Source organism: Nyctereutes procyonoides, unplaced genomic scaffold (genome assembly GCF_905146905.1).
Source record: "Nyctereutes procyonoides isolate TBG_1078 unplaced genomic scaffold, NYPRO_anot_genome, whole genome shotgun sequence".
NCBI classification, from domain to species: Eukaryota; Metazoa; Chordata; class Mammalia; order Carnivora; family Canidae; genus Nyctereutes; species Nyctereutes procyonoides.
In genome coordinates this window covers 14,157,104-14,175,344 of record NW_026575128.1, presented here as the reverse complement: position 1 = coordinate 14,175,344, position 18,241 = coordinate 14,157,104, and the positions used below count along the sequence as shown (strand labels likewise).

The following is an 18,241-nucleotide window of genomic DNA, read 5'->3' as shown; positions in this document are numbered from 1 at the left end:
GGAAAGAGACAGGGAAAAGGGGCTCCTTGCCCTATAGGACCCTACTGAATTTTGTTCTCTGGGACAAAAATCATCAAGGAGGGCTGCATGATGTTTGCCCAAAGTTTATTTTATAAGAAAACCTTTTTTGGTTAAAAAAAAAGAAAGGAATAAAGGTATGAAAGGGACTGAGGCCTGGGAGCAGCATGGTAAGCCCAGTGGAGAAGAGGCCTGGTAATGGACACTCCTAAACTTCTCTAAAGCCTGGGTACCTGCTTGAGGAGGCAAAACAGGAACCTCAGGCAGGGGGAGGGGAGCTGTCCCCAGTGACTGATGAGCACTGTAACCTGGCCCAGGTTCCCAGAGTACTGGGGTAAGGGGCCCAAAGGCTCTACACCCAATTGTGGAAATGCCTTTGCTGAGTCCCATCAAGGCCTCCAGGACCTCAGTGCAAGGGAAGAAGGAAAAAAGAGAAAAAAAGGTGGCAGAAAGAGAAAGACAGAACTGGTGTTTGGGAGTTCTGGGCAGCCCATGTCACAACCCATGTCTCAGCCCCTGCAAGCTGATGGTACTGAGCATGGGCCTGTGAAGCATGGGCCCCATCACATAGTGCTGACATAATCTGCGAAGGCCTGGGATGAGTCCCACGAGTCGCTAACCACGTGGCAAGTGGCCCGGAGCCGCCGAATGGCTTCCCTGGCTGTGACTGCATCCTGGTCCAGCCAGTTCTGGAAGAGGCGCAGGTGACCAAAGGCTCCACGGCCCCAGCGCTCCAGCCGCTTGGCGAACTCCAGAAGGCCATCTGGCTTGATGCAGTTGGAACTGGTAGGGATAAGATGGATTAGACACACCTAGGAAATAATTAATCCCTAGTCTATATCCCTGCAGTTCCATCCCTTGTCCCATCCCCAGCCCCATGTACCTGATGTCCAGCTGACACAGAGAGGAGGATGAATCCTCTGAGAAAACATCTGCCAGGGCCAGCAGGCCAGCATTCCCTGGGAAGAAGGGGAGAAATGTCTACAACCACCCAAGAACAGGGGAACAAGGGGATGCCAACCCCGTTCTGGTAGGGAGAAGCCCACCCTCCTGAAGCTTCATGACACAACGATATTCCAACCCCCATGTTCCCCAGTGGGAAGGCCTGTGCCTTCATCCACTAAGTTTCTAAGTCAAAGGATTGGCTCCTTCCCCCTGTCCCTTCCCAGGGCCCTGCCCCCACCCAGGCGGTTCCCTGGCAGCCGGAGGCCCTTCAGTGTGGAGTTGCCCTTCATAGCAGCAACCATCTCAGGCAGAAATTGGGCCGGGCGCTTCTCAAAGAGACGGCAGAAGGAGAAGGTAATCTCTGTCAAGAGAAATTAGGATAAATTCTGATGGCTAACGTTAGGATTTGGTGCTACCCATCCTACCCCAGTTGGCCCTACCAAGGGGAGGGGTGGTAGTGGTGGTGAACATTTTATAGAAGCCCAGAAAAGGGAATTTGTCTAAGACCCCAAGGAAGACTGGAACTAATCAGATTCAAAACAGAGGCTGAGCCCAGATATTCACTATTGGGAGGTTCTCTACATGAACAGTTCTTCATTCACCTCTTTTCCCTCTATGCAGGGGTGGGGATTAGGGGCAAACAGCATATTTATCCTTCCCCACCACCATTATTTCTGCAGCTATTTAAAGGTAAGAAAAACTTGAGCGAGGCACTTTAAAAGTGAGTAATCTTCCAATGTTTAGGAAGAATGGAGTTTGGGACCTTTTAGAAAGAAGATTGTGCAGGTTCTCTAACCCATTTTATAGGTGAGGACATAAGGGCAAGAAAAGAATAGTGGCTTGCTCATTTAGTGAGACTGTGGCAGAGCTGCAGTGAAGACCCAGGAATGCCCCAGGTTCTGGATAAAGAACTTACCTTGAAGAGTCAGATTCTGTAGCAAAAAGAGCACCTCGCTCTGACAGTCAGCCAGATTCATGTCATGGAAGCTCAGCCTCTTCAGGGCTAGGTTGTACTCTGCATGGGGGCAGAGGCCATGGGCCTTAGCTTTCCTGGAGAACAGTATGGAGGTCTCCTACCCTCCCTTTACCATTTCAGCTGGGTCCTACCTTTGAGTGTCTGTAACACAAGCCCAAAATCCTGGGGAGAGGCAAAGGTGGCACTATCCAGAGACAGCTGCTGCAGAGAACCTGAGGCCTTCAGTACAGAGCAGAGCAGTGGGGCTGGTTGGGCTCCCCGTGGAAATCCCATCTCCAGCTGTTCCAGGCAGTTTTCTGGATATAGTAGGGAGGAAAGATTCTAGCTGGCCATCCCTCTTCTCCCGCAGCAGGTCCCATCCTGTCCTTTAGAGATTCACTAAAAAAATCTCATTCATCTACTTGTCATTGAGTGTAGTGTGTACTCCACATTAGGTACTATGCTAGGTTCTGGGAGCAAAGCACTAAATAGGATATTTAGTCTTTGCCCTGCTGGAGCCTTTAGTTCAGGAAGACTAAGCAAATATGAGTGTGCAGAGTAGTGACATAGGAAACATACTGGATCTAAGGGAATATACAGAAGAGGTACCTACACCACTTTACTAGAAACTGATCTACCATGGTCACTTCCTACTGGGCTTAGAGTCGTTGGGCCCTCTCCAGCCCATGGTTATCTTTGAACAACAGGCTCTAAAGAGGGAATGGACTTCATTCCCTCTTTAAGGAATGAGTGGTGCCAGGCCTGGACTAGAGGTCTTCCTACCTTCTCCACACAAATGCACCTGCACATTTGTGTGGACGGACACACACAGACACACACACACACACACATGCAGTGCTTCACCTGGTATCTCCTCATCTCCAATTATGTGGCTAGTGGGCTCTGCATTCCCTGGTACAGCAGGGTTGTCCCTCTGGCTGGGGTGATCAACACGAATAGAGAGGACCCGCAGTAGGGGCAGGGCTCGCACAATGGCACGTGTCAGCTCCAGGATGGGCAGTGGTGAGAACAGATCACTGAGATGCAGGGCACGGAGGCGGCATCCAGCCTGGCCTGACAGGGCCCGCAGACTGTCCAGCAGGCGGAAGATGTTAGAGCCCAGGCCTATAGCAGGAAAGAAGTTAGATCAGTCATGTGGGAGTGTCAACAGGAGTAACATTCAGAGACAACTCCAAATATTTATGTTGATAAGTTTCTTGAGTTTTAGATCAGCTTATTTAAAATCATTTATCTCAACTATTCATCCATTGTCTTGCTTTTTCCTCAGGTAACCAGCAAACTGATGTCTACTATACTGGGCCATGCCCTCGAGCATCAGTAAGGGCAGTCACAAAACAAGATAGGGCATGGTAGGGCATCTTGTGCTGCCAGCTGAATGACAGGCCCAGGCCCAGAGGGCAGCAGCAGTCTCTGGACTCTTATAGGTCACAATGAACACGTGAAATCTAAGCAGGGGAGTGACAATGACCCAGTAGGCAATACTTTAAAGGATTAACTGGGTGGGGAATAGACCAAAAAAGGACAACCATCTCACAGAAGGGTTGGAGAGGCTTAAGGCCACAAAGCAAACATCTCCCCTTGGACTGAGCAAGTTCCTGTGGATTCATTCCTTCCGTAAAACCTCACCAGCACCCAGTAAATACAGTTTTTGCTAGACGATGAACAGATCTTACTCCTGCTTGTGTAGCCTGATGAACAAAAATGTGTGAAGGGAACTGGGGAAGTATGAGTATTGTGGAAGCACAAAGGATGGGTACTTGGTACCCAGTCCAGTTTCTATCAGTAAAATCTTTCCAGTGGAGTCCCAAAGAACACAAAGGAGACAGGCTAAAAGGAGGGAGAGGAGTGACTGGCCGGGAGAACTCCCTATACATAAAGGCCTGAAGGAAGAAGGTGACAGGTTTCAAGAACTGAAAAGTAATGTGATGTGTGTAAAGTACAGGGGGTGGGAGGTTGTTCAAGATGCCACTACAAAGGTAAGCAGAGGTGAGAACATGAATGACCTATAAGAATATTAAGTATGGTGACAGGAAACCAATGAAGGGTTTTTGAGTGAATAAATGAATGCTCTTTGCACTTAAAAAATGCTACAGTGTTGACAGTGAATTATATGGTGAGTATGGAATCAGGAACTGTTGAAATGATGAATACAAATAAGTAGTAATGGTAGCTTGAATTAAAGATCTGGAGAGGTAGTAAAGAGGTAGATTTGAGATTTCTTAAAAACAGATGTGCAAAAGAAAGAACCCAACTGTCTTCTGAGCAGCTGAGAGCTGTGATGTCACTGATAGAACAGGAGGAGGATCAGCATGGGGAGGAGAAGATGCATTCAGGTTGGGGAGCTGTGGTTTATGAAGTGGTATCTAGTAATCAGCCAGCTAAAATGGTTCTGGAGTTTATGATAAAGATCTGGGCCAGCGTCATAGATAGGGGAGTCTGCAGCATAGTTGGCTTTTAAACCAAGGGAATGGACAAAACTATCAGGAAGAATGTAAAATGGCAGAAACTCTGAACATTGATAAGAGAAGTAATCTTCAGAGGGGGAGAAGAAAGAAAAAGATTTTGAGGTAATGGAAATGAGAGTATTTCATGAAGACTGCATCATAGCAGCAAATGCCACCGAGAATAAAAAAGGACTGAAAAGTATGTATTGGACTTAGCATCTCACTGGAGAAGGAAGGCAGCATTAAGTAGTGATTTAAAATCTTGGGATCCTGGAATCCGATTGCCTGGGTTTGAATCCTGGCTCTACAACTTACTAGTGAGGTTATCTCGGCAAGCCACTTGACCTCTTAGGGTTGTTGTAAAGATTCAATTAATAGAATACTTAAATTATGCCAGACACATAGGCAGTATATAAAAGTTCTTTAGCATTTGAGAAACAAGCTTTCCTAAGGTAAGACGGTATGGATCCAGAGCATAGGTAAAAGAGTTAGTCTTGGTTAGGATGGCCATCTCTACTATTGTGGTGGAAGAGGAAAGGAGGAGTGTAGACATAGAATTAATAGGTTGGTAACAATAAGCTGAAGTTCATGTGTGATAGCTTTCTCTGAAGCAGGAGGTAGTCATCTGAGAAAGGGGTAAACATTTAGAAGTAAGAGGAACGGGAACTAATGTTGCAAACACAGGATTCATATAAGGTTGATGACTAGATGTATGTGTAGTAGCACCAGTTGGCACAGTTGTGTGATTTTCTCCATCTGTGCTCAGCAACCTGGGTAGATTGGTGGATTTACCCAGAGATGAAATTTGCCTAGCTGGGCGCAGCCAGGTAGGTAAGAACTGAGGACTCCTTCACAGGTTGCTGGTCTGATAAGAAATGTACAGATGCTTTGATAGGATTGGGGGGGGGGGAGCTTGCATATACTGTATTGCTCCCACCTGCCCATGGATTGCTTACCATTGCTAAAATGTACCCACTCTTCAGGTTTTCACTGCCTCTCAGGAACCCCTGTTTATAACTGTAAATCAAGCCTACAGACCTCATGTTCTTCCCTAACTGTAAATCAAGCCTACAGACCTCATGTTCTTCCCCAGGACTAAAAGTCTGCCCCTACTTCAAGTATGTGCTTTCTGCCCTGCTGTGAAGCAGCAGGGCCTCATCTGCAGCTTCCTGATCATACTCCGTTCCCCTTCACAGGACTGGGCACACAACTGGTGCTGCTGTGAGATCCATCCCTGCCCCTGCAGGGCACTCACCATTATAGGAGAGTGTGAGGCTCTCCAGAGACACCCAGGAGCTCAGCAGGTGGCACAGTGTCAGAGCCGCCTCTGTGGAGAGCGGAACTGTGAATAGCTCCAAGGTGGAAATGCTGCGGAATCGCTGGGAGGCCTCCAGTGCTGGAAGCCCCAGGCAGCTGGGATCTGATCTATCCAAAGCTCCACAAGCCACTTCCCCGATCTCCATCTCTTCCCCATCCTCCTTCTCACCAGCCACAATAAAAACAAAGTCATACAGGTCTTCAGACTCTGCACCGGACCCCTGACGGGTGCGAGGACCCTTCTTCCCTGCAGCTCGCTTAAAACGCTTTAGCGGCTTAGACTGTGGGGCTGAGCTAGCTGGAGCCCGTTTGGATGAGGATGTGGAAGAGGAGGCAGAGGCAGAGGAGGTGGTGGCTGGAGCAGAGGGTGGTTGCTTGGTGCCAGGAGCCTCGTAGGAGGTTGCTGGAGGGTGCAGATCCCTCTTAGGGTCTGTCCCACCTGCTGTCAGGCTCTCTTGTGTGCTCCGGCGTGTTACCCGGGTGGTGGGTGCAGCTCTGGCTGTCTGCTTGGCTTCGCTCTTCCGCCGGGATGCCATGAGGGCTGCAGCACATCGCTCAGCAGCATCCCTGCGAGGCCGGCGTGAGCCCAGTAGGAGGGACCCTTCATCTCGAGATGGGGCCCGGCCTCGGGAGGCCTCTCCACAGAGGCGGCAAGGTGGACCACCAGGGCCTGGCTGCCAGAAGCCAGCACTCATGGTGAGGATAAGGATGAAAAGGGCTGACTCAGGCACAGGCCAGGAGTACAGTGACACCTGGCTGACAGCCCCGTGGTGAATAAGCTGATGCAGCAGCTGCCGAAGTGACTGCTGAGCAGCCACATCAGAGAACAGCAGGTGACGGAACTTGAGGGTGTGCAGGGAACTGGCCAGGGTCTCCAGAACCCTGCGGTTGGGCTCAGCCACCAGCTCAGTTGCACCCTGCAGCATGTTGCAGATGGTGAGCTGCCGGACATGGCGGGAGCTATGCAGAAGAGGTGAGAAGCGCTGGTCACAGAGACGCCTGTCAGAAGACACATCAATGGTCCCACGTAGAACATGGGAAAAAAAGGCCTCCATAAACTTGGCTCGCCAACAGGTCACACTCTGAAAGAGAACATGCCAGACAGCTGTGATACTAAGAGTGCTACCTGTTGAACCATCATCATCCCGGATTCCTCCCTTCCAATAGCTATTTGCTGAGCCAGGCAACATTCTAATTTATACAAATTCATTTAATCTTCCCATCTTTAAGGTATGTGTTACTATTAGCCCCATTTTATTTTATTCATTCATTCATTCATTCATGAGAGACACACAGCAGAGGGAGAAGCAAGCTCCTTGTGGGGAGCCTGACGTGGGGCTCAGACCCCGGGATCATGCCCTGAGCTGACAGTAGACACTCAACTGCTGAGCCACCCAGGCGTCCCTATTAGCCCCATTTTATAGGCAGGAGAAACGAGGCACAAAGGTGGTTACTGCCTGTGGTTATACAGATAAGTGGTAGAATCAAGACCGAACTCAGGAAATTTGGTTCCAGAGATTCTTTTGCTATAGTGCTGATGAAACAATCCCGTAACTTCTTCCATGTCTGTTTCTAGAACCTGGTCCCAACCTTCCATTCTTACCATTACCACCTTTGTTTGGACCCTTATCACCTCACACCTGACCACTTCATTAGTTTCCAGATTGTTCCTCTATCTAATTTTCCCCTTCCCAAACTTTTGCACAAATCCACTGGACTCAATCTTTGTAAAACCTGTCTGATTACATTCTGCTTTAGCGCCCTCCACCCCCATATCTATCCACTACTGAGGGGCAATCTGAAGTTCCTCAGCCTGGCAGGGAAAGCCCTGTACAAAATGACCTCTGTCTATTTGAGCAGCTTTATCTCCCACATTTTGCTCATGTGAATGCTATGCTCCAGCCAAACTGATCACCACACTGACCCAAACGTGCCTCCTCTGCCCTTTCCTACATCTGCCAGAAATGCTGTTCCTTGCCGGCTTCCTAAGAGGACCTACTAACCTGTCACTCTTGTTGAGGCTGTTCATTTCAGCCTCTCTCCGTGAGCCTCTTTCTGCTCTGCCTCTTGTGGGACTCCTCAGATACTCTAACTCAGGTCTTAAACATTGGTAGACCTGTCTTAGGGTGTCGAGTCTCTGTGTACGTGTTTTATCCCAACCAGATTAGAAATTCCTGGAGATCAGGGTCCAAATCTTTGGTTTTCTCCAGGCAGTAGTTATTGGCTTTGATGCATGAGACTTCATCAGACTATTCCAGTACATTTAGAAGAACTCTGAATGCAAGTGTTTCTCAACCTTTGGTGCAAATCAGAACAGACTGTGGAGCTTTTTTGAAAATTCATATGCCAGGTATCTAGATTTGAGGGTTCTCTATATTACATCTGCAGTAAGGCCCATGCACCTTTATTTTTTAAACCACCTCCAGATTATTCTGATGTATAGAGAAGGTTAGCAATTACTGCCTCCACCCCCATCCTATCACCACAAAAGGACAGAGACGTCCTTAAGTTTCCATTCTCTCCTCAGGTACAGGAGAAAGTGTTAACTGATACAGATGTCATGTCTGCCACTATCTGGACCTTCTTTCTTCATCTATAAAATGTGGATAATATCACTTCACAGGTTTGTTGTGAACATCAAATGAGTGCAAGTGAAAGCACTTCATAAACTAAAATACAAAATGTTATTTCTGCTCCTGCTAATAATTAGTCCAGATGGGCAATATGAAATGGACTTGATGGAGGCAGAGCCTGTTAAGCAGGGTGCTTGTTTAGCCTGAAGCAAATGGTAGCAGGAGCCTGAGGTTCCCCAAGATTAAAAGGCACTTCTCTGGTACTTAGCCTTCCTCTATGCACTCCCTCATACCTGAGTGGACCTCAATTTATGTCTGAGGTTTTTGGCAGGAGTTGGGCTCCTATTGTTCTCAGAAGTGTCATTCCCTTTGTCCTGCCTATTCCCCATGACACTGCCTGCTGTGGTAATAATCAGGAATGACTTCTTCATGTTTGAACTAACTGCATGGCAGCAAAAAGAGGGAGGGACTTCTCTCACTAGCAATGGGGGTGGGGGGGAATTGGGGGACCAGGAAAAAATACCTGGGAACCAAATCTCCACTCAGCCTCAAATGGAAAAATGGAAGCAGAGAGGGTATTTCTGAATTCTACCTCTAACACTTTGCTAACACATTTACTGGCCCAAGCTAACAGCCTTGGAAAACAGTTGCAGGTAACCTAGCAAGGCTTCAACTTCATAAGTGAGACATTCTGGGCCTCAAATACGGACAAAGATATGAACCAAGATATTGTAGCTATTTCTGACCATAAGGCATGTGGAACATGTAGTTTAGATAACTATTAGTGTGGTTCCCCCCCCCCCCATTTCATTGGTTGATGAAGACAATGTGAGAATATTTGAAACTGGAACACCCCAGATACAATAACTGCAGTGAGACCAGCAGGACATAGTGGCTAGGAGCATGCACTCCACAGCCACATGCCTCAAGTTGAGTCCTGGGTCTGCCATCACTAACTATAACCTCAGACAAGCCACCTCACCTCTTTCTGCTTCAGTTTCATCACCTGTAAAGTGAGGAATATATCCTACCTATATCATAGAGTTGTAAAGATTAAATGAGTATCTAAAGTTGGTTATGACAACTATCTCAATCAATTATCAACAGATAGTAATTACTGCATTTTATTCCATCATCACCTTTTAGAAGAATCTCTGCTAAAATTTCAAAGCTGAAAAACAGCTAAGTCGCTCATTTCGTGGGCTTGTTCAGTATTGCTCAGGGAATGCAAAGTGATTTGAACATGTTCTTTTGGGCAAGAGTAGGGGAAATGAGATACCACCGAGGTGAAATGACATTTACCTACCAACACAATCCTTGGCCCATCCACAGGCTGGTGGCTCAGGCAGAGTTGGGGAGGAAGTGTGTGTACAAACTAGGGAATAATATTTTCTTGTAAACAAGAGCAAATGTTCATTAACTATTGTCCACTATTTTTCTGATAACAGAAATACTGTTTCTGGAAAGATAAAATCTATAAACCAATTCTTTGGAGGGTATATGTAAATGTGAATAGCTATAGAAAATTGTTTTTATAACGTTGAGACAACTCTGAACAGTTTCAAATGCTGGGCTTTTAAAATACTGTACCATGGTGTATTTAAATGTTTTCAAAATATGACTTTATTAATATTTTGAAAATATGAATGTACTATATATTTAATGATTCCTGCATTACTGAATAAGTTTGTTTCTAGATTTTTAATAGTTGCTATAATGAACATCTTGGAAATCTTCAGGAGTATCTCAATTTTTATATACTATAAATTCTAAGAAATAAAATTTCTACCCAAATAATATAAGTGTACATATATAACTTTTTTTTTTTTTTAAATAGGCTCCATGCTGGACATGGGACTGGACACGGGACTTGAATTCAGGACACCGAGATCAAGAATTGGATACTTAACCAACTAAGCTACCCAGGCACTCCCAAAGAATTAATATTTAAGATTCTTAATAATTGGGATCCCTGGGTGGCGCAGCGGTTTGGCGCCTGCCTTTGGCCCAGGGCGCGATCCTGGAGACCCGGGATCGAGTCCCACGTCGGGCTCCCGGTGCACGGAGCCTGCTTCTCCCTCTGCCTGTGTCTCTGCCTCTCTCTCTCTCTCTGTGACTATCATAAATAAATAAAAATTAAAAAAAAAGATTCTTAATAATTAATTATTAATAATTATTGTTAAGATTCTTGATAATTATCACCAGACTGCCCACCAATAAAGTTACATTTTTGCTCCCACCAATAACAAATTAAAATGCAAGTTTTACCCACTCCTGAAATTATCTTTTGAAACAAACCAAGGCTTTACTAATTTAAGAGTTATATACTTTCCCATTTTTCAATTATTGAGGTTGAGTATTTTTCACTTTATTGGAGATTTTTGTATATTTTGTGACTTGGCCCCGTCTTTACTTATTCTACTAGGATAGTTTGCTTTTGTCTCATTCCCTCTATCCTCTTGTTTTACAAATACTGTTGCAAACATTCTTTCTTAGTTTATGTACCTTTTAAATTGTGTTTACAGTGTTGGCATTTTATATGGCCAAATATGTCCATACCTTCTTTTTTCAAAAAAGTGTAATTTAGTAATTAACATTCTCCATCCTGAGGTTAGATAATCAGTCACCTTTATTCTTTTTTTTTAGTTGTTCTGTGCTTTTACTTTTTACAATTTAATCTTTAATCTATATAGAAATAATTTAAGTATATTGTAAAATGAAGCTCTAATTTTATCTTTTCCAAATAGTTAATAACTAGAGAATCCTTTATTGAATACTCCTTCATTTCCCCATTGGTTTGTCTACAGATTATTTTATTTTATTCTACAGATCTCTTAATACACATACACTAGTACTACACAGTTTGAAATTATATTTCTTTATAAGCAATCAGGGGCTATCTTGTTTACCACTATATCCCTAGAACCTAGAACAGCACCTGGAATTGAGCAGGCACTCAATAAGTGTTTCTGAATTACAAAGTTAAGGTTACTGTCATGTAAAACTGGGAAGCAGAAGGCAGTACCCTTTGGAATGTGTATGATCCAAGTAAGGACCTCTGTCTAGGGAGACTGTTAGGCCATCAAGCCTGGGGCTTCCTTAATGTTCTGAAATGCTCCAGAACAAGAAAAGATAACAAACTACCAGGATGCTTGAGATAATATTGGGAAAAAAGCTTACCCTATGTGAAAGACCTTATGATCTCCATCATCTGTTAGTCAACCATACTATTTGGGAAACACTGGGAAAAAGTGAATCTCATGCATCTTTAAAAGTTTCAGGAAACTTTCTGTTTTCTATTTTGCATCCATTTCTCTTCCTCATAAGGCACAATTCCTGTACATGCTGCCTGAGGATTTTCTTGGGCCTTAGCATTATCACACTGAGCTTCAGGAGTGACGTCCAGATCTAGAAATGGGAAAGCTGAAGGATATGGAGCTGAATGTTACTGAACCCAGTGCATCCCCAGAAATTAAGACTCTAATTCCTGATAAGAACTTGTTTTCTTATCATTTGGCCTCATCCACCATTTAAAGTCCAGTTCAAATACTACTTCCCAGGAAAGATTGTCATGCTCCCTTCTCCCTCAACCTCCTTGCTACTGTCACTGAACCACTTATCCTTATACCATGCACAATGTATTTGTTTGCAGATTTCTTTGCTAAACATGAAAGGGACCATGTCTGTGCTTCCAATATCTAACATAAGACCTGGTATGTGGTTAAGTTTAGTAAATGTTTATTGAACTCAGTCTGTCCTATCACCTATAAGGAGCAGCAAAAGAAATTCTACTTAAATAAGAGTGAGCTATATCTGAACCAATGAATAATAGAATCTAGGACTAATAGGAGCCCTAAAAGTCATCTTGCCCAACTTCTTTTAAAATGCTGAAAGTCTTTTACCCTTGTGTCAAGTAGTTATCTAGACTCTTTTTGAACATTTAAAGATGGGAAGCTTATTACCTCTGGCATTAGCTTGTTTCATCACCAATAAGCTCAGAATTTAAAAGTTCTACATCCAGGGGGCGCCTGGGTGGCTCAGTGGTTGAGTGTCTGCCTTTGGCTCCCGTAGTGATCCCAGGGTGCTGGGAGAGAGTCCCACATCGGGCTCTCCATGGGGAACCTGCTCCTCCCTCTGCCTATGTCTCTGCTTCTTTCTCTGTGTCTCTCATGAATAAATAAAATCTTAAAAAAAAAAAAGTTCTACGTTCAGTTTAGCAGAAATTTATTCTCTTTTAGCTTCTACCAGAACAAGTCTATTAATTCCTCTTTTATGTGAGAATCATTCAAATATTTCAAGACAGTTCATGTTCCCCAAGTCTTCTCTTCTTCAGGAAAAACATCTCCAGTCTTCCAAATGTGACTCACGTGATATGGCCTTGGCTTCTTTCTCCATACTCCAGGGGTAGCCTGCCAACTGCAGAGCCAGGCCGGTCTATTATCCCCACAGTCCTTTAGCTTATAGTTAGATTAATTCACACAGAGTCATTATATGAGTGGCTTTAGCACACTACTGACTAAACCACCTTAATCTTTCTCATACAAGTTGCTGGTAAGCCAGACCCCCTGCACCTCCTACCCTAAGGTCATGCAATTAGAATTTTTTAGATTCAAGTGAAGAATTGGTTTATTCTGTTAATTTTCATCTTGGTAGGTTTGACCACTATGAGTCTTGGTTCTGCCATCCATTGTGATCACTACCCTTCCCTGTTTTGTGTTACCCGCAAACATGGTGAGCAAGCAAGTCAGTGACAAATGCCAAATGGAAAGAACCTGGTGACAAGCCATCAGAGCCCTCCTCCCAAAGTCACGCCACCCCTGGTCCTGCACTTTCCCAGTCCCCAGTTTGCGTCTGTAAGCTACTCCTGCTTTCACTGTGCAGAGTCAAGCCAGAGTTCTCCCTGGTGCCTTCACTTACTTCCAAACTGGAAGGCCTTGTCTTCATCAGCTCATCCCATAGTCGGCGCCAGATGGCCTGAGTGGAGAGGCCTGTGGGGAGAAATATCACATTTACTCGGCTGCTCTTTGGCCACCACGAATGTCGCACATTAGCCTTTAATGCTGTCTTTCTCTGGGTTCACAGGAGTGATATGGCAGGCCAGTAAAGAACACTGGCTCTACGGACAGACTGCCTGGGTTTAAATATCAGCAAACCACATTCTAGCTGTGTGATCTTGGGCAAGTTTACTTAATTTTTCTGGACCTCAGTTTCCTTATCTGTAAAATGTAGTTAATAATAGCTATTTCATAAAATTGTTAGAAAGTTTAAATGAGTTTCTCCAGGTGAAGTGTCTAGGACAGCACTTGGCATATCGGGATTAGTTAAATAAATGTTAGCTGTTAACAGATCTGTCCAATGAAGGGTTTGGAAGACAGCAAGGTAAAATAGAAAAACTAAGATTCAGAAGATCTAGGTTTCGGTCTGGCTTAGCTATTCATGTGGTGTGCCTGTGGTTTCAATTTTATTAGTATAACTGGAATCATTTACTTTGTGTTTCACTGGACATTGTGAGGAATAACCTAAGAAAGTCAGTATGAGGGAATTTTTTGAAAAGCACAAAGTTCTACACAGGTATCAGGTGTAATATTACCTGAAGAACATCATGGTGCCTTGCTTACAGTCACTGACTGAGAAAGAGAGAGAGAGAGACACTCACCTTTCTTGAGGGCAGTTTCCTCAATCCTCTCCAAGTAATATATATTGAGCAGAGGTAAGATGCTTTGGAGTATTGGGCCTGGGAGGGCTACAAAAACCAAAACACAAAATTTACTTTTTTTCTCCCAGGGTTCCAAGCATTATTTACCCTATTAGAAAGGAAAAAAGAAGGGCAGACTTCTCATTTGGCAAATAAATCCCGTAGAAGTTAACCTAAGTCTAATTCAAACTCTAGTCTACTTATCTTCAGCCACTTAGTTGGCAGCTGGAATTTCAGGGGCATGCACATCTTCAAGGGTGAGATAATAAGGCAGGATGATATGCTCATTGAGGAGGTGTTCAGTTCACTTCTGCCCAGCATAATGAACCATTCTGCATTTAACACCATTCCTACTGAATATGGGTAATAAAAATCTCCAACATAATCTGGGCCCAACTAATTCTCCAGCTCTGTGCTTTGCCTCCTCTCCTTCAGCCATACTAAACTACTTTTTTCACTTACCTAACATGTTACACTGCTTTCTGCCTCTGTGCCTTTGTCATGCTGCTCTCTACCAGGAATGTCCTTGCCATTTTCAGCACATCAACTACTCATCTTTCAAGTATCATGTGCCTTTCATTAAGCCTTTCCTGAATTCCCTTCCCACTCTTCCAGGCTGGCAACTCCCATTCTTTGGGCCCCTACTATATCCTGAACTAGTACTTTCCTATGAACAATAGAAATAATTAGGCCCTAACTCTAAATTCAACATATCATAAGAACAGTTTGCTCTTGCTGATGTCTAGATTTGAGAGACTTTATAGTATTGTGGCTAAATGGTTTAGTCTCTAGAGTTAGACAAAACTGGGGGAAATTCTGATTCTATTACTTAGTTAATTATGAATCCTTGGGCAAATTAATATCTTTAAGACTTGGTTTCCTCAATTTTAAAATGGAGGTAATAATAACTACCTCACAATATTGTTATAAAAATTAAAGAAGATCATGCTTGTAATCTTTTTAAGACCATGCCTGGCTCTAATAAGCTCATTAAATGTTGTCTATTATTATTTTTTAAAATATTTTATTTATTTATTCATGAGAGACACACAGAGAGAGAGAGGCAGAGACACAGGCAGAGGGAGAAGCAGGCTCCATGCAGGGAGCCCGATGTGGGACTCGATCCTGGAACTCCGGGATCACAACCTGAGCTGAAGGCAGAAGCTCAACCACTAACCCACCCAGGCATCTGTCTATTATTATTCTTATCCTGTCAATAGCCTCTGTCCTGTCAAGAACAAGTCTAAAATCTTAGAGTATACTAACTCTAAGGAAAATCTTTCAAAACTTTGTTTCTATTATCTCCCTTTCTCTTTACTTGTAGAATATTTGGATTTTGATGTCCAAGAGTCTAGTATGATTCTTTGTACATAGTACTCAATGTACCTCCTGAATGAAAGTATTAATTCCCTAAGCTACTACATTAACGTAGGCAGGCCCCCTACTGCATTCAAGATAAAGTCCAAGCTCCATATCCTGGCATTCAAGGTACAACATACCGATTCTACTTGTTTCCTCGTGGTGTCCCTTCCTGCTGCTTCTACTCACTTTACCCTTCTCTCTCGCTACACAAAGCAACCCTAGTCCTCTGCCTCCAGGAAGCCTTTCTTGGCTGTTAGCCCACACAGGGACCTTCCTCCAAAACAGCGCTTCTCAGCAGGCCTATTACTTGGCTCTCCTAAGAGGCCTACCTTGATTCAGCTTTTTCTGTGTGTTTACCTGGGCTAGGCCCATAGGAGCTCTTTCTCCTCTGCCCCTCCAATCTGCTCTGTTTAGCCATTTTCTCTCACAGCCACTGGGGATTCTCATCCCCTGTTATTCACAAACTCTTCTTTTCTCCATTCTTCTTAAGCCAGGCTCTTCCTTCTTTCCAGCCTATACCTTTAATGCTTCCTCTTCTCTACTCCAGGCCTCCTCACCCAGTCCTCTTCCCTCCTAGCCAAGTTTAGCATCCTAGAAGTTCCCGGCTGACACAGCCAGTCTTCTCTGCCTTCTTCCACTTCCCAGGACTTTCCGGAGCCCCCTGCCCAGCTCCACTGAGGCTTCTCCTATTCCCCATGGGTCAGTCTGACCCTTCTCCTCTCAGCTGTTGGCATAGGGCCTCCACAATCCCCTCCCCCTACCAGCTTGAGGACTTCTAACAGTCTTTCCCACTACAGGAAGACACTTGGGCCTCTTTAGGACCAGCGCCCCACCCCCACCTCACCAAGGGCCTTCCCGCATCCCTGGGCCTTTAGCCAGTCTCCACAGTCTCCAGGCTTATGCCTGGAGGACCAACCCCCCAAACTCCCGGGCCTTTTCTTCACAGCCACCTCCCCAGGTGCAACCCCCCCCCCCCGCAACGCCCCCAATCCCAGGATCTCAAGCCCTCAACCTGACCTTACCAGGGCCTTCCTCCTGGCGAAGACACTACCACCACTCCCGAGGCCTTCTTCAGAACCCCACCCCCTCACGGCCTGAGGCCTCCTCTCCTGCCACTCCTTCCCCCTTCTCTGGGCCCTAGGCCTGGCCTGGATCTCCTCACCCAACTTCGGACCCCACCCCCTCCACCACCAGTCTGTCAGGCCCAAGGCCGCCCTCATCCCCTGTGCGGGCAGGCCTACCCCCCTCCCCTCCCCACCCCACCCAGAGCCTTCGCTCTCCTCTTTCACTCTCACCATCAGGGTTCACAAGGCCGACTCGAGTTTTTCTCATCAGCTGCCAGTCTGGGTCCAGGGGCGCCCACCCCAAAGCCTGGCCTCCGCGTGCCCGTCGGCTGCGGGCCTCCTCTCCGGCGCTACCTGGCCGGCGCTGCCCGCCCTACTCCCAGGCCCACCGGCCCGGCCCGTCAGTTTGTCCCGCCGGGCCCCTCCGCCCAGCGCCGCGGGCCCGCCCCTGCCGCTCAGCCCCGTCCCGACCGTCCCGGCAGCTCAGGCCGGGGCCTCCTGTCGCTCCCACTCAGCCCAAGGCTTCCTCGCCGCGACGCCCCCCTCCTCGCCGGGATCGGGGGCCTCCCTGGCCCTTCCCGCCTGTCCTTCATTCGAGCCTTCCTCGATTGCTGGACCCGCTCCGGCCTCCCTTCCCCGCTCGGGGCCCTTCCTCCGCGCAGGCCAATCCGAGTGGCCTCCGGCGCTCGCTGCTCTGCCCGTCAGTCGGGCGCTCAAGCAGTTTGGCACCCGAGGCCCCGGTCGTCAGTGCGCTCCCTTCAAGCCTGGGTCGTCGGACAGGCCGCGGCGCCCCAAGCCTTCTGGCCTCTCCCCGGCCCTTCGCTCGCCCATCCTCCGGGCTGCCTTCGCCCATCAGCCTGCCCTCCCGAGGCTCGGCACCGGCGGTCTGTCAAGCAGACGCGGGAGGCCCCGCGCGTCAGTCAGGCTAGGTGGCCCGGGGCCTGGCCTCCTCGCCCTAGGCCGGGACTCCCAACCCCGGCCCCCGCCCCCGAGCAGCAGGGCCATCCCTGGCCGTCGGTTCGGCATCCGAGACTCCGCAGCCCCGCTGGCCCCGAGCGTCAGTTCGGTGCCCACGGCCGGCCCGTCATTCCGGCTTCTGCCGCCCGGGCCCTGCCCGTCTGGCCCCAGACCGGGCCTCCTGGCCTCGCCCCCCGCGCCCCCCAGCCAGGCCGCGGCGCGGCTCCACCTGCCGATTTGCTCCCCGCCTTTACTCTGCACAGCCCGGTCAGTCACGGAATTCATGTTCCGACCCGACGGTGTGGCTTCTAGTACCCCGGGCTGGGCCTTGCCCCAGGCCTCCCGGCCTCGCCCCCCGCGCCCCCCGGCCGCTGGGCCGCCTCCGCTCGTTGCCAGAGGTAGCCCCTCACCCCGCGACTTACCCCACACCCCGCTCTCCAGAACCCCCATATGGGCGCTCACCGCCCGCCCGCACAGCTCGAACAGGGCGGGGGGAGCGCTGGGGCCCGAGGCCGAGCTCTTCGCTGGCGCCGCCTCCCGGGACGTGGCCTCCATGGTCGTTGCCGCCGCTACCTCACAGAACCAGCAACTCCGGGCGCGCCAGGCCTCGGGCGCCGCCATCTTGGGGAGGTGCGCGAGCCCGAGAGTGGCGCCCGCGGGCCGCCATCTTGAAAAGGTCAGCAGTTAGGACGGTTTCATCAGCGATGTGGGTAATACCGGGAACTGCGCTAAAGGAACACCGAATAAATCCGAATTCTTCCCAAGTCTCTTAGGAGCCAAAATCTTAAATAAATTTGGAGATCGACGTAGTTGGCCCCGGCGCGATGAAGGGGATATTTCTTAGCAAATCCTCCTCAGGTGCAAATACCAGCTCCCCCTATCCCCTGCGT

At 47.4% G+C, this 18,241-nt stretch overlaps 1 protein-coding gene across 2 annotated transcripts; it reads right to left on the bottom strand.

Moving 5' to 3' along the window:
• Positions 1 to 88: 88 nt before the first annotated feature.
• Positions 89 to 18,212, bottom strand: LRRC41 (leucine rich repeat containing 41). Of its 2 annotated transcripts, none has more exons than XM_055341584.1 (10): positions 17,774 to 18,212; positions 13,930 to 14,016; positions 13,191 to 13,261; positions 5,639 to 6,782; positions 2,783 to 3,043; positions 2,071 to 2,235; positions 1,880 to 1,978; positions 1,202 to 1,324; positions 902 to 977; positions 89 to 801 (listed from the first exon to the last, which is right to left on the bottom strand). In XM_055341584.1, the coding sequence occupies exons 1-10, from the start codon at positions 17,970 to 17,972 to the stop codon at positions 582 to 584; spliced, it is 2,445 nt and encodes an 814-aa protein (XP_055197559.1). In that variant the 5' UTR covers positions 17,973 to 18,212; the 3' UTR covers positions 89 to 581. The 2 variants fall into 2 exon arrangements, with proteins under 2 accessions (XP_055197559.1, XP_055197560.1); XM_055341585.1 differs by lacking the exon at positions 17,774 to 18,212 and adding an exon at positions 16,626 to 16,779.
• Between the last annotated feature and the right edge of the window lie 29 nt (positions 18,213 to 18,241).

Bases quoted from the DNA above. Each gene is read 5' to 3' on its own strand.
- LRRC41 (XM_055341584.1), bottom strand. From the start codon at position 17,972: ATGGCGGCGCCCGAGGCCTGGCGCGCCCGGAGTTGCTGGTTCTGTGAG. The intron at 13,262-13,929 runs GTGAGTGTCTCT...TTCTCCCCACAG, and splicing joins GGAAACTGCCCTCAAGAAAG to GCCTCTCCACTCAGGCCATC. The intron at 978-1,201 runs GTGGGGGCAGGG...CCTTCTTCCCAG, and splicing joins GCTGCCAGGGAACCGCCTGG to GGAATGCTGGCCTGCTGGCC.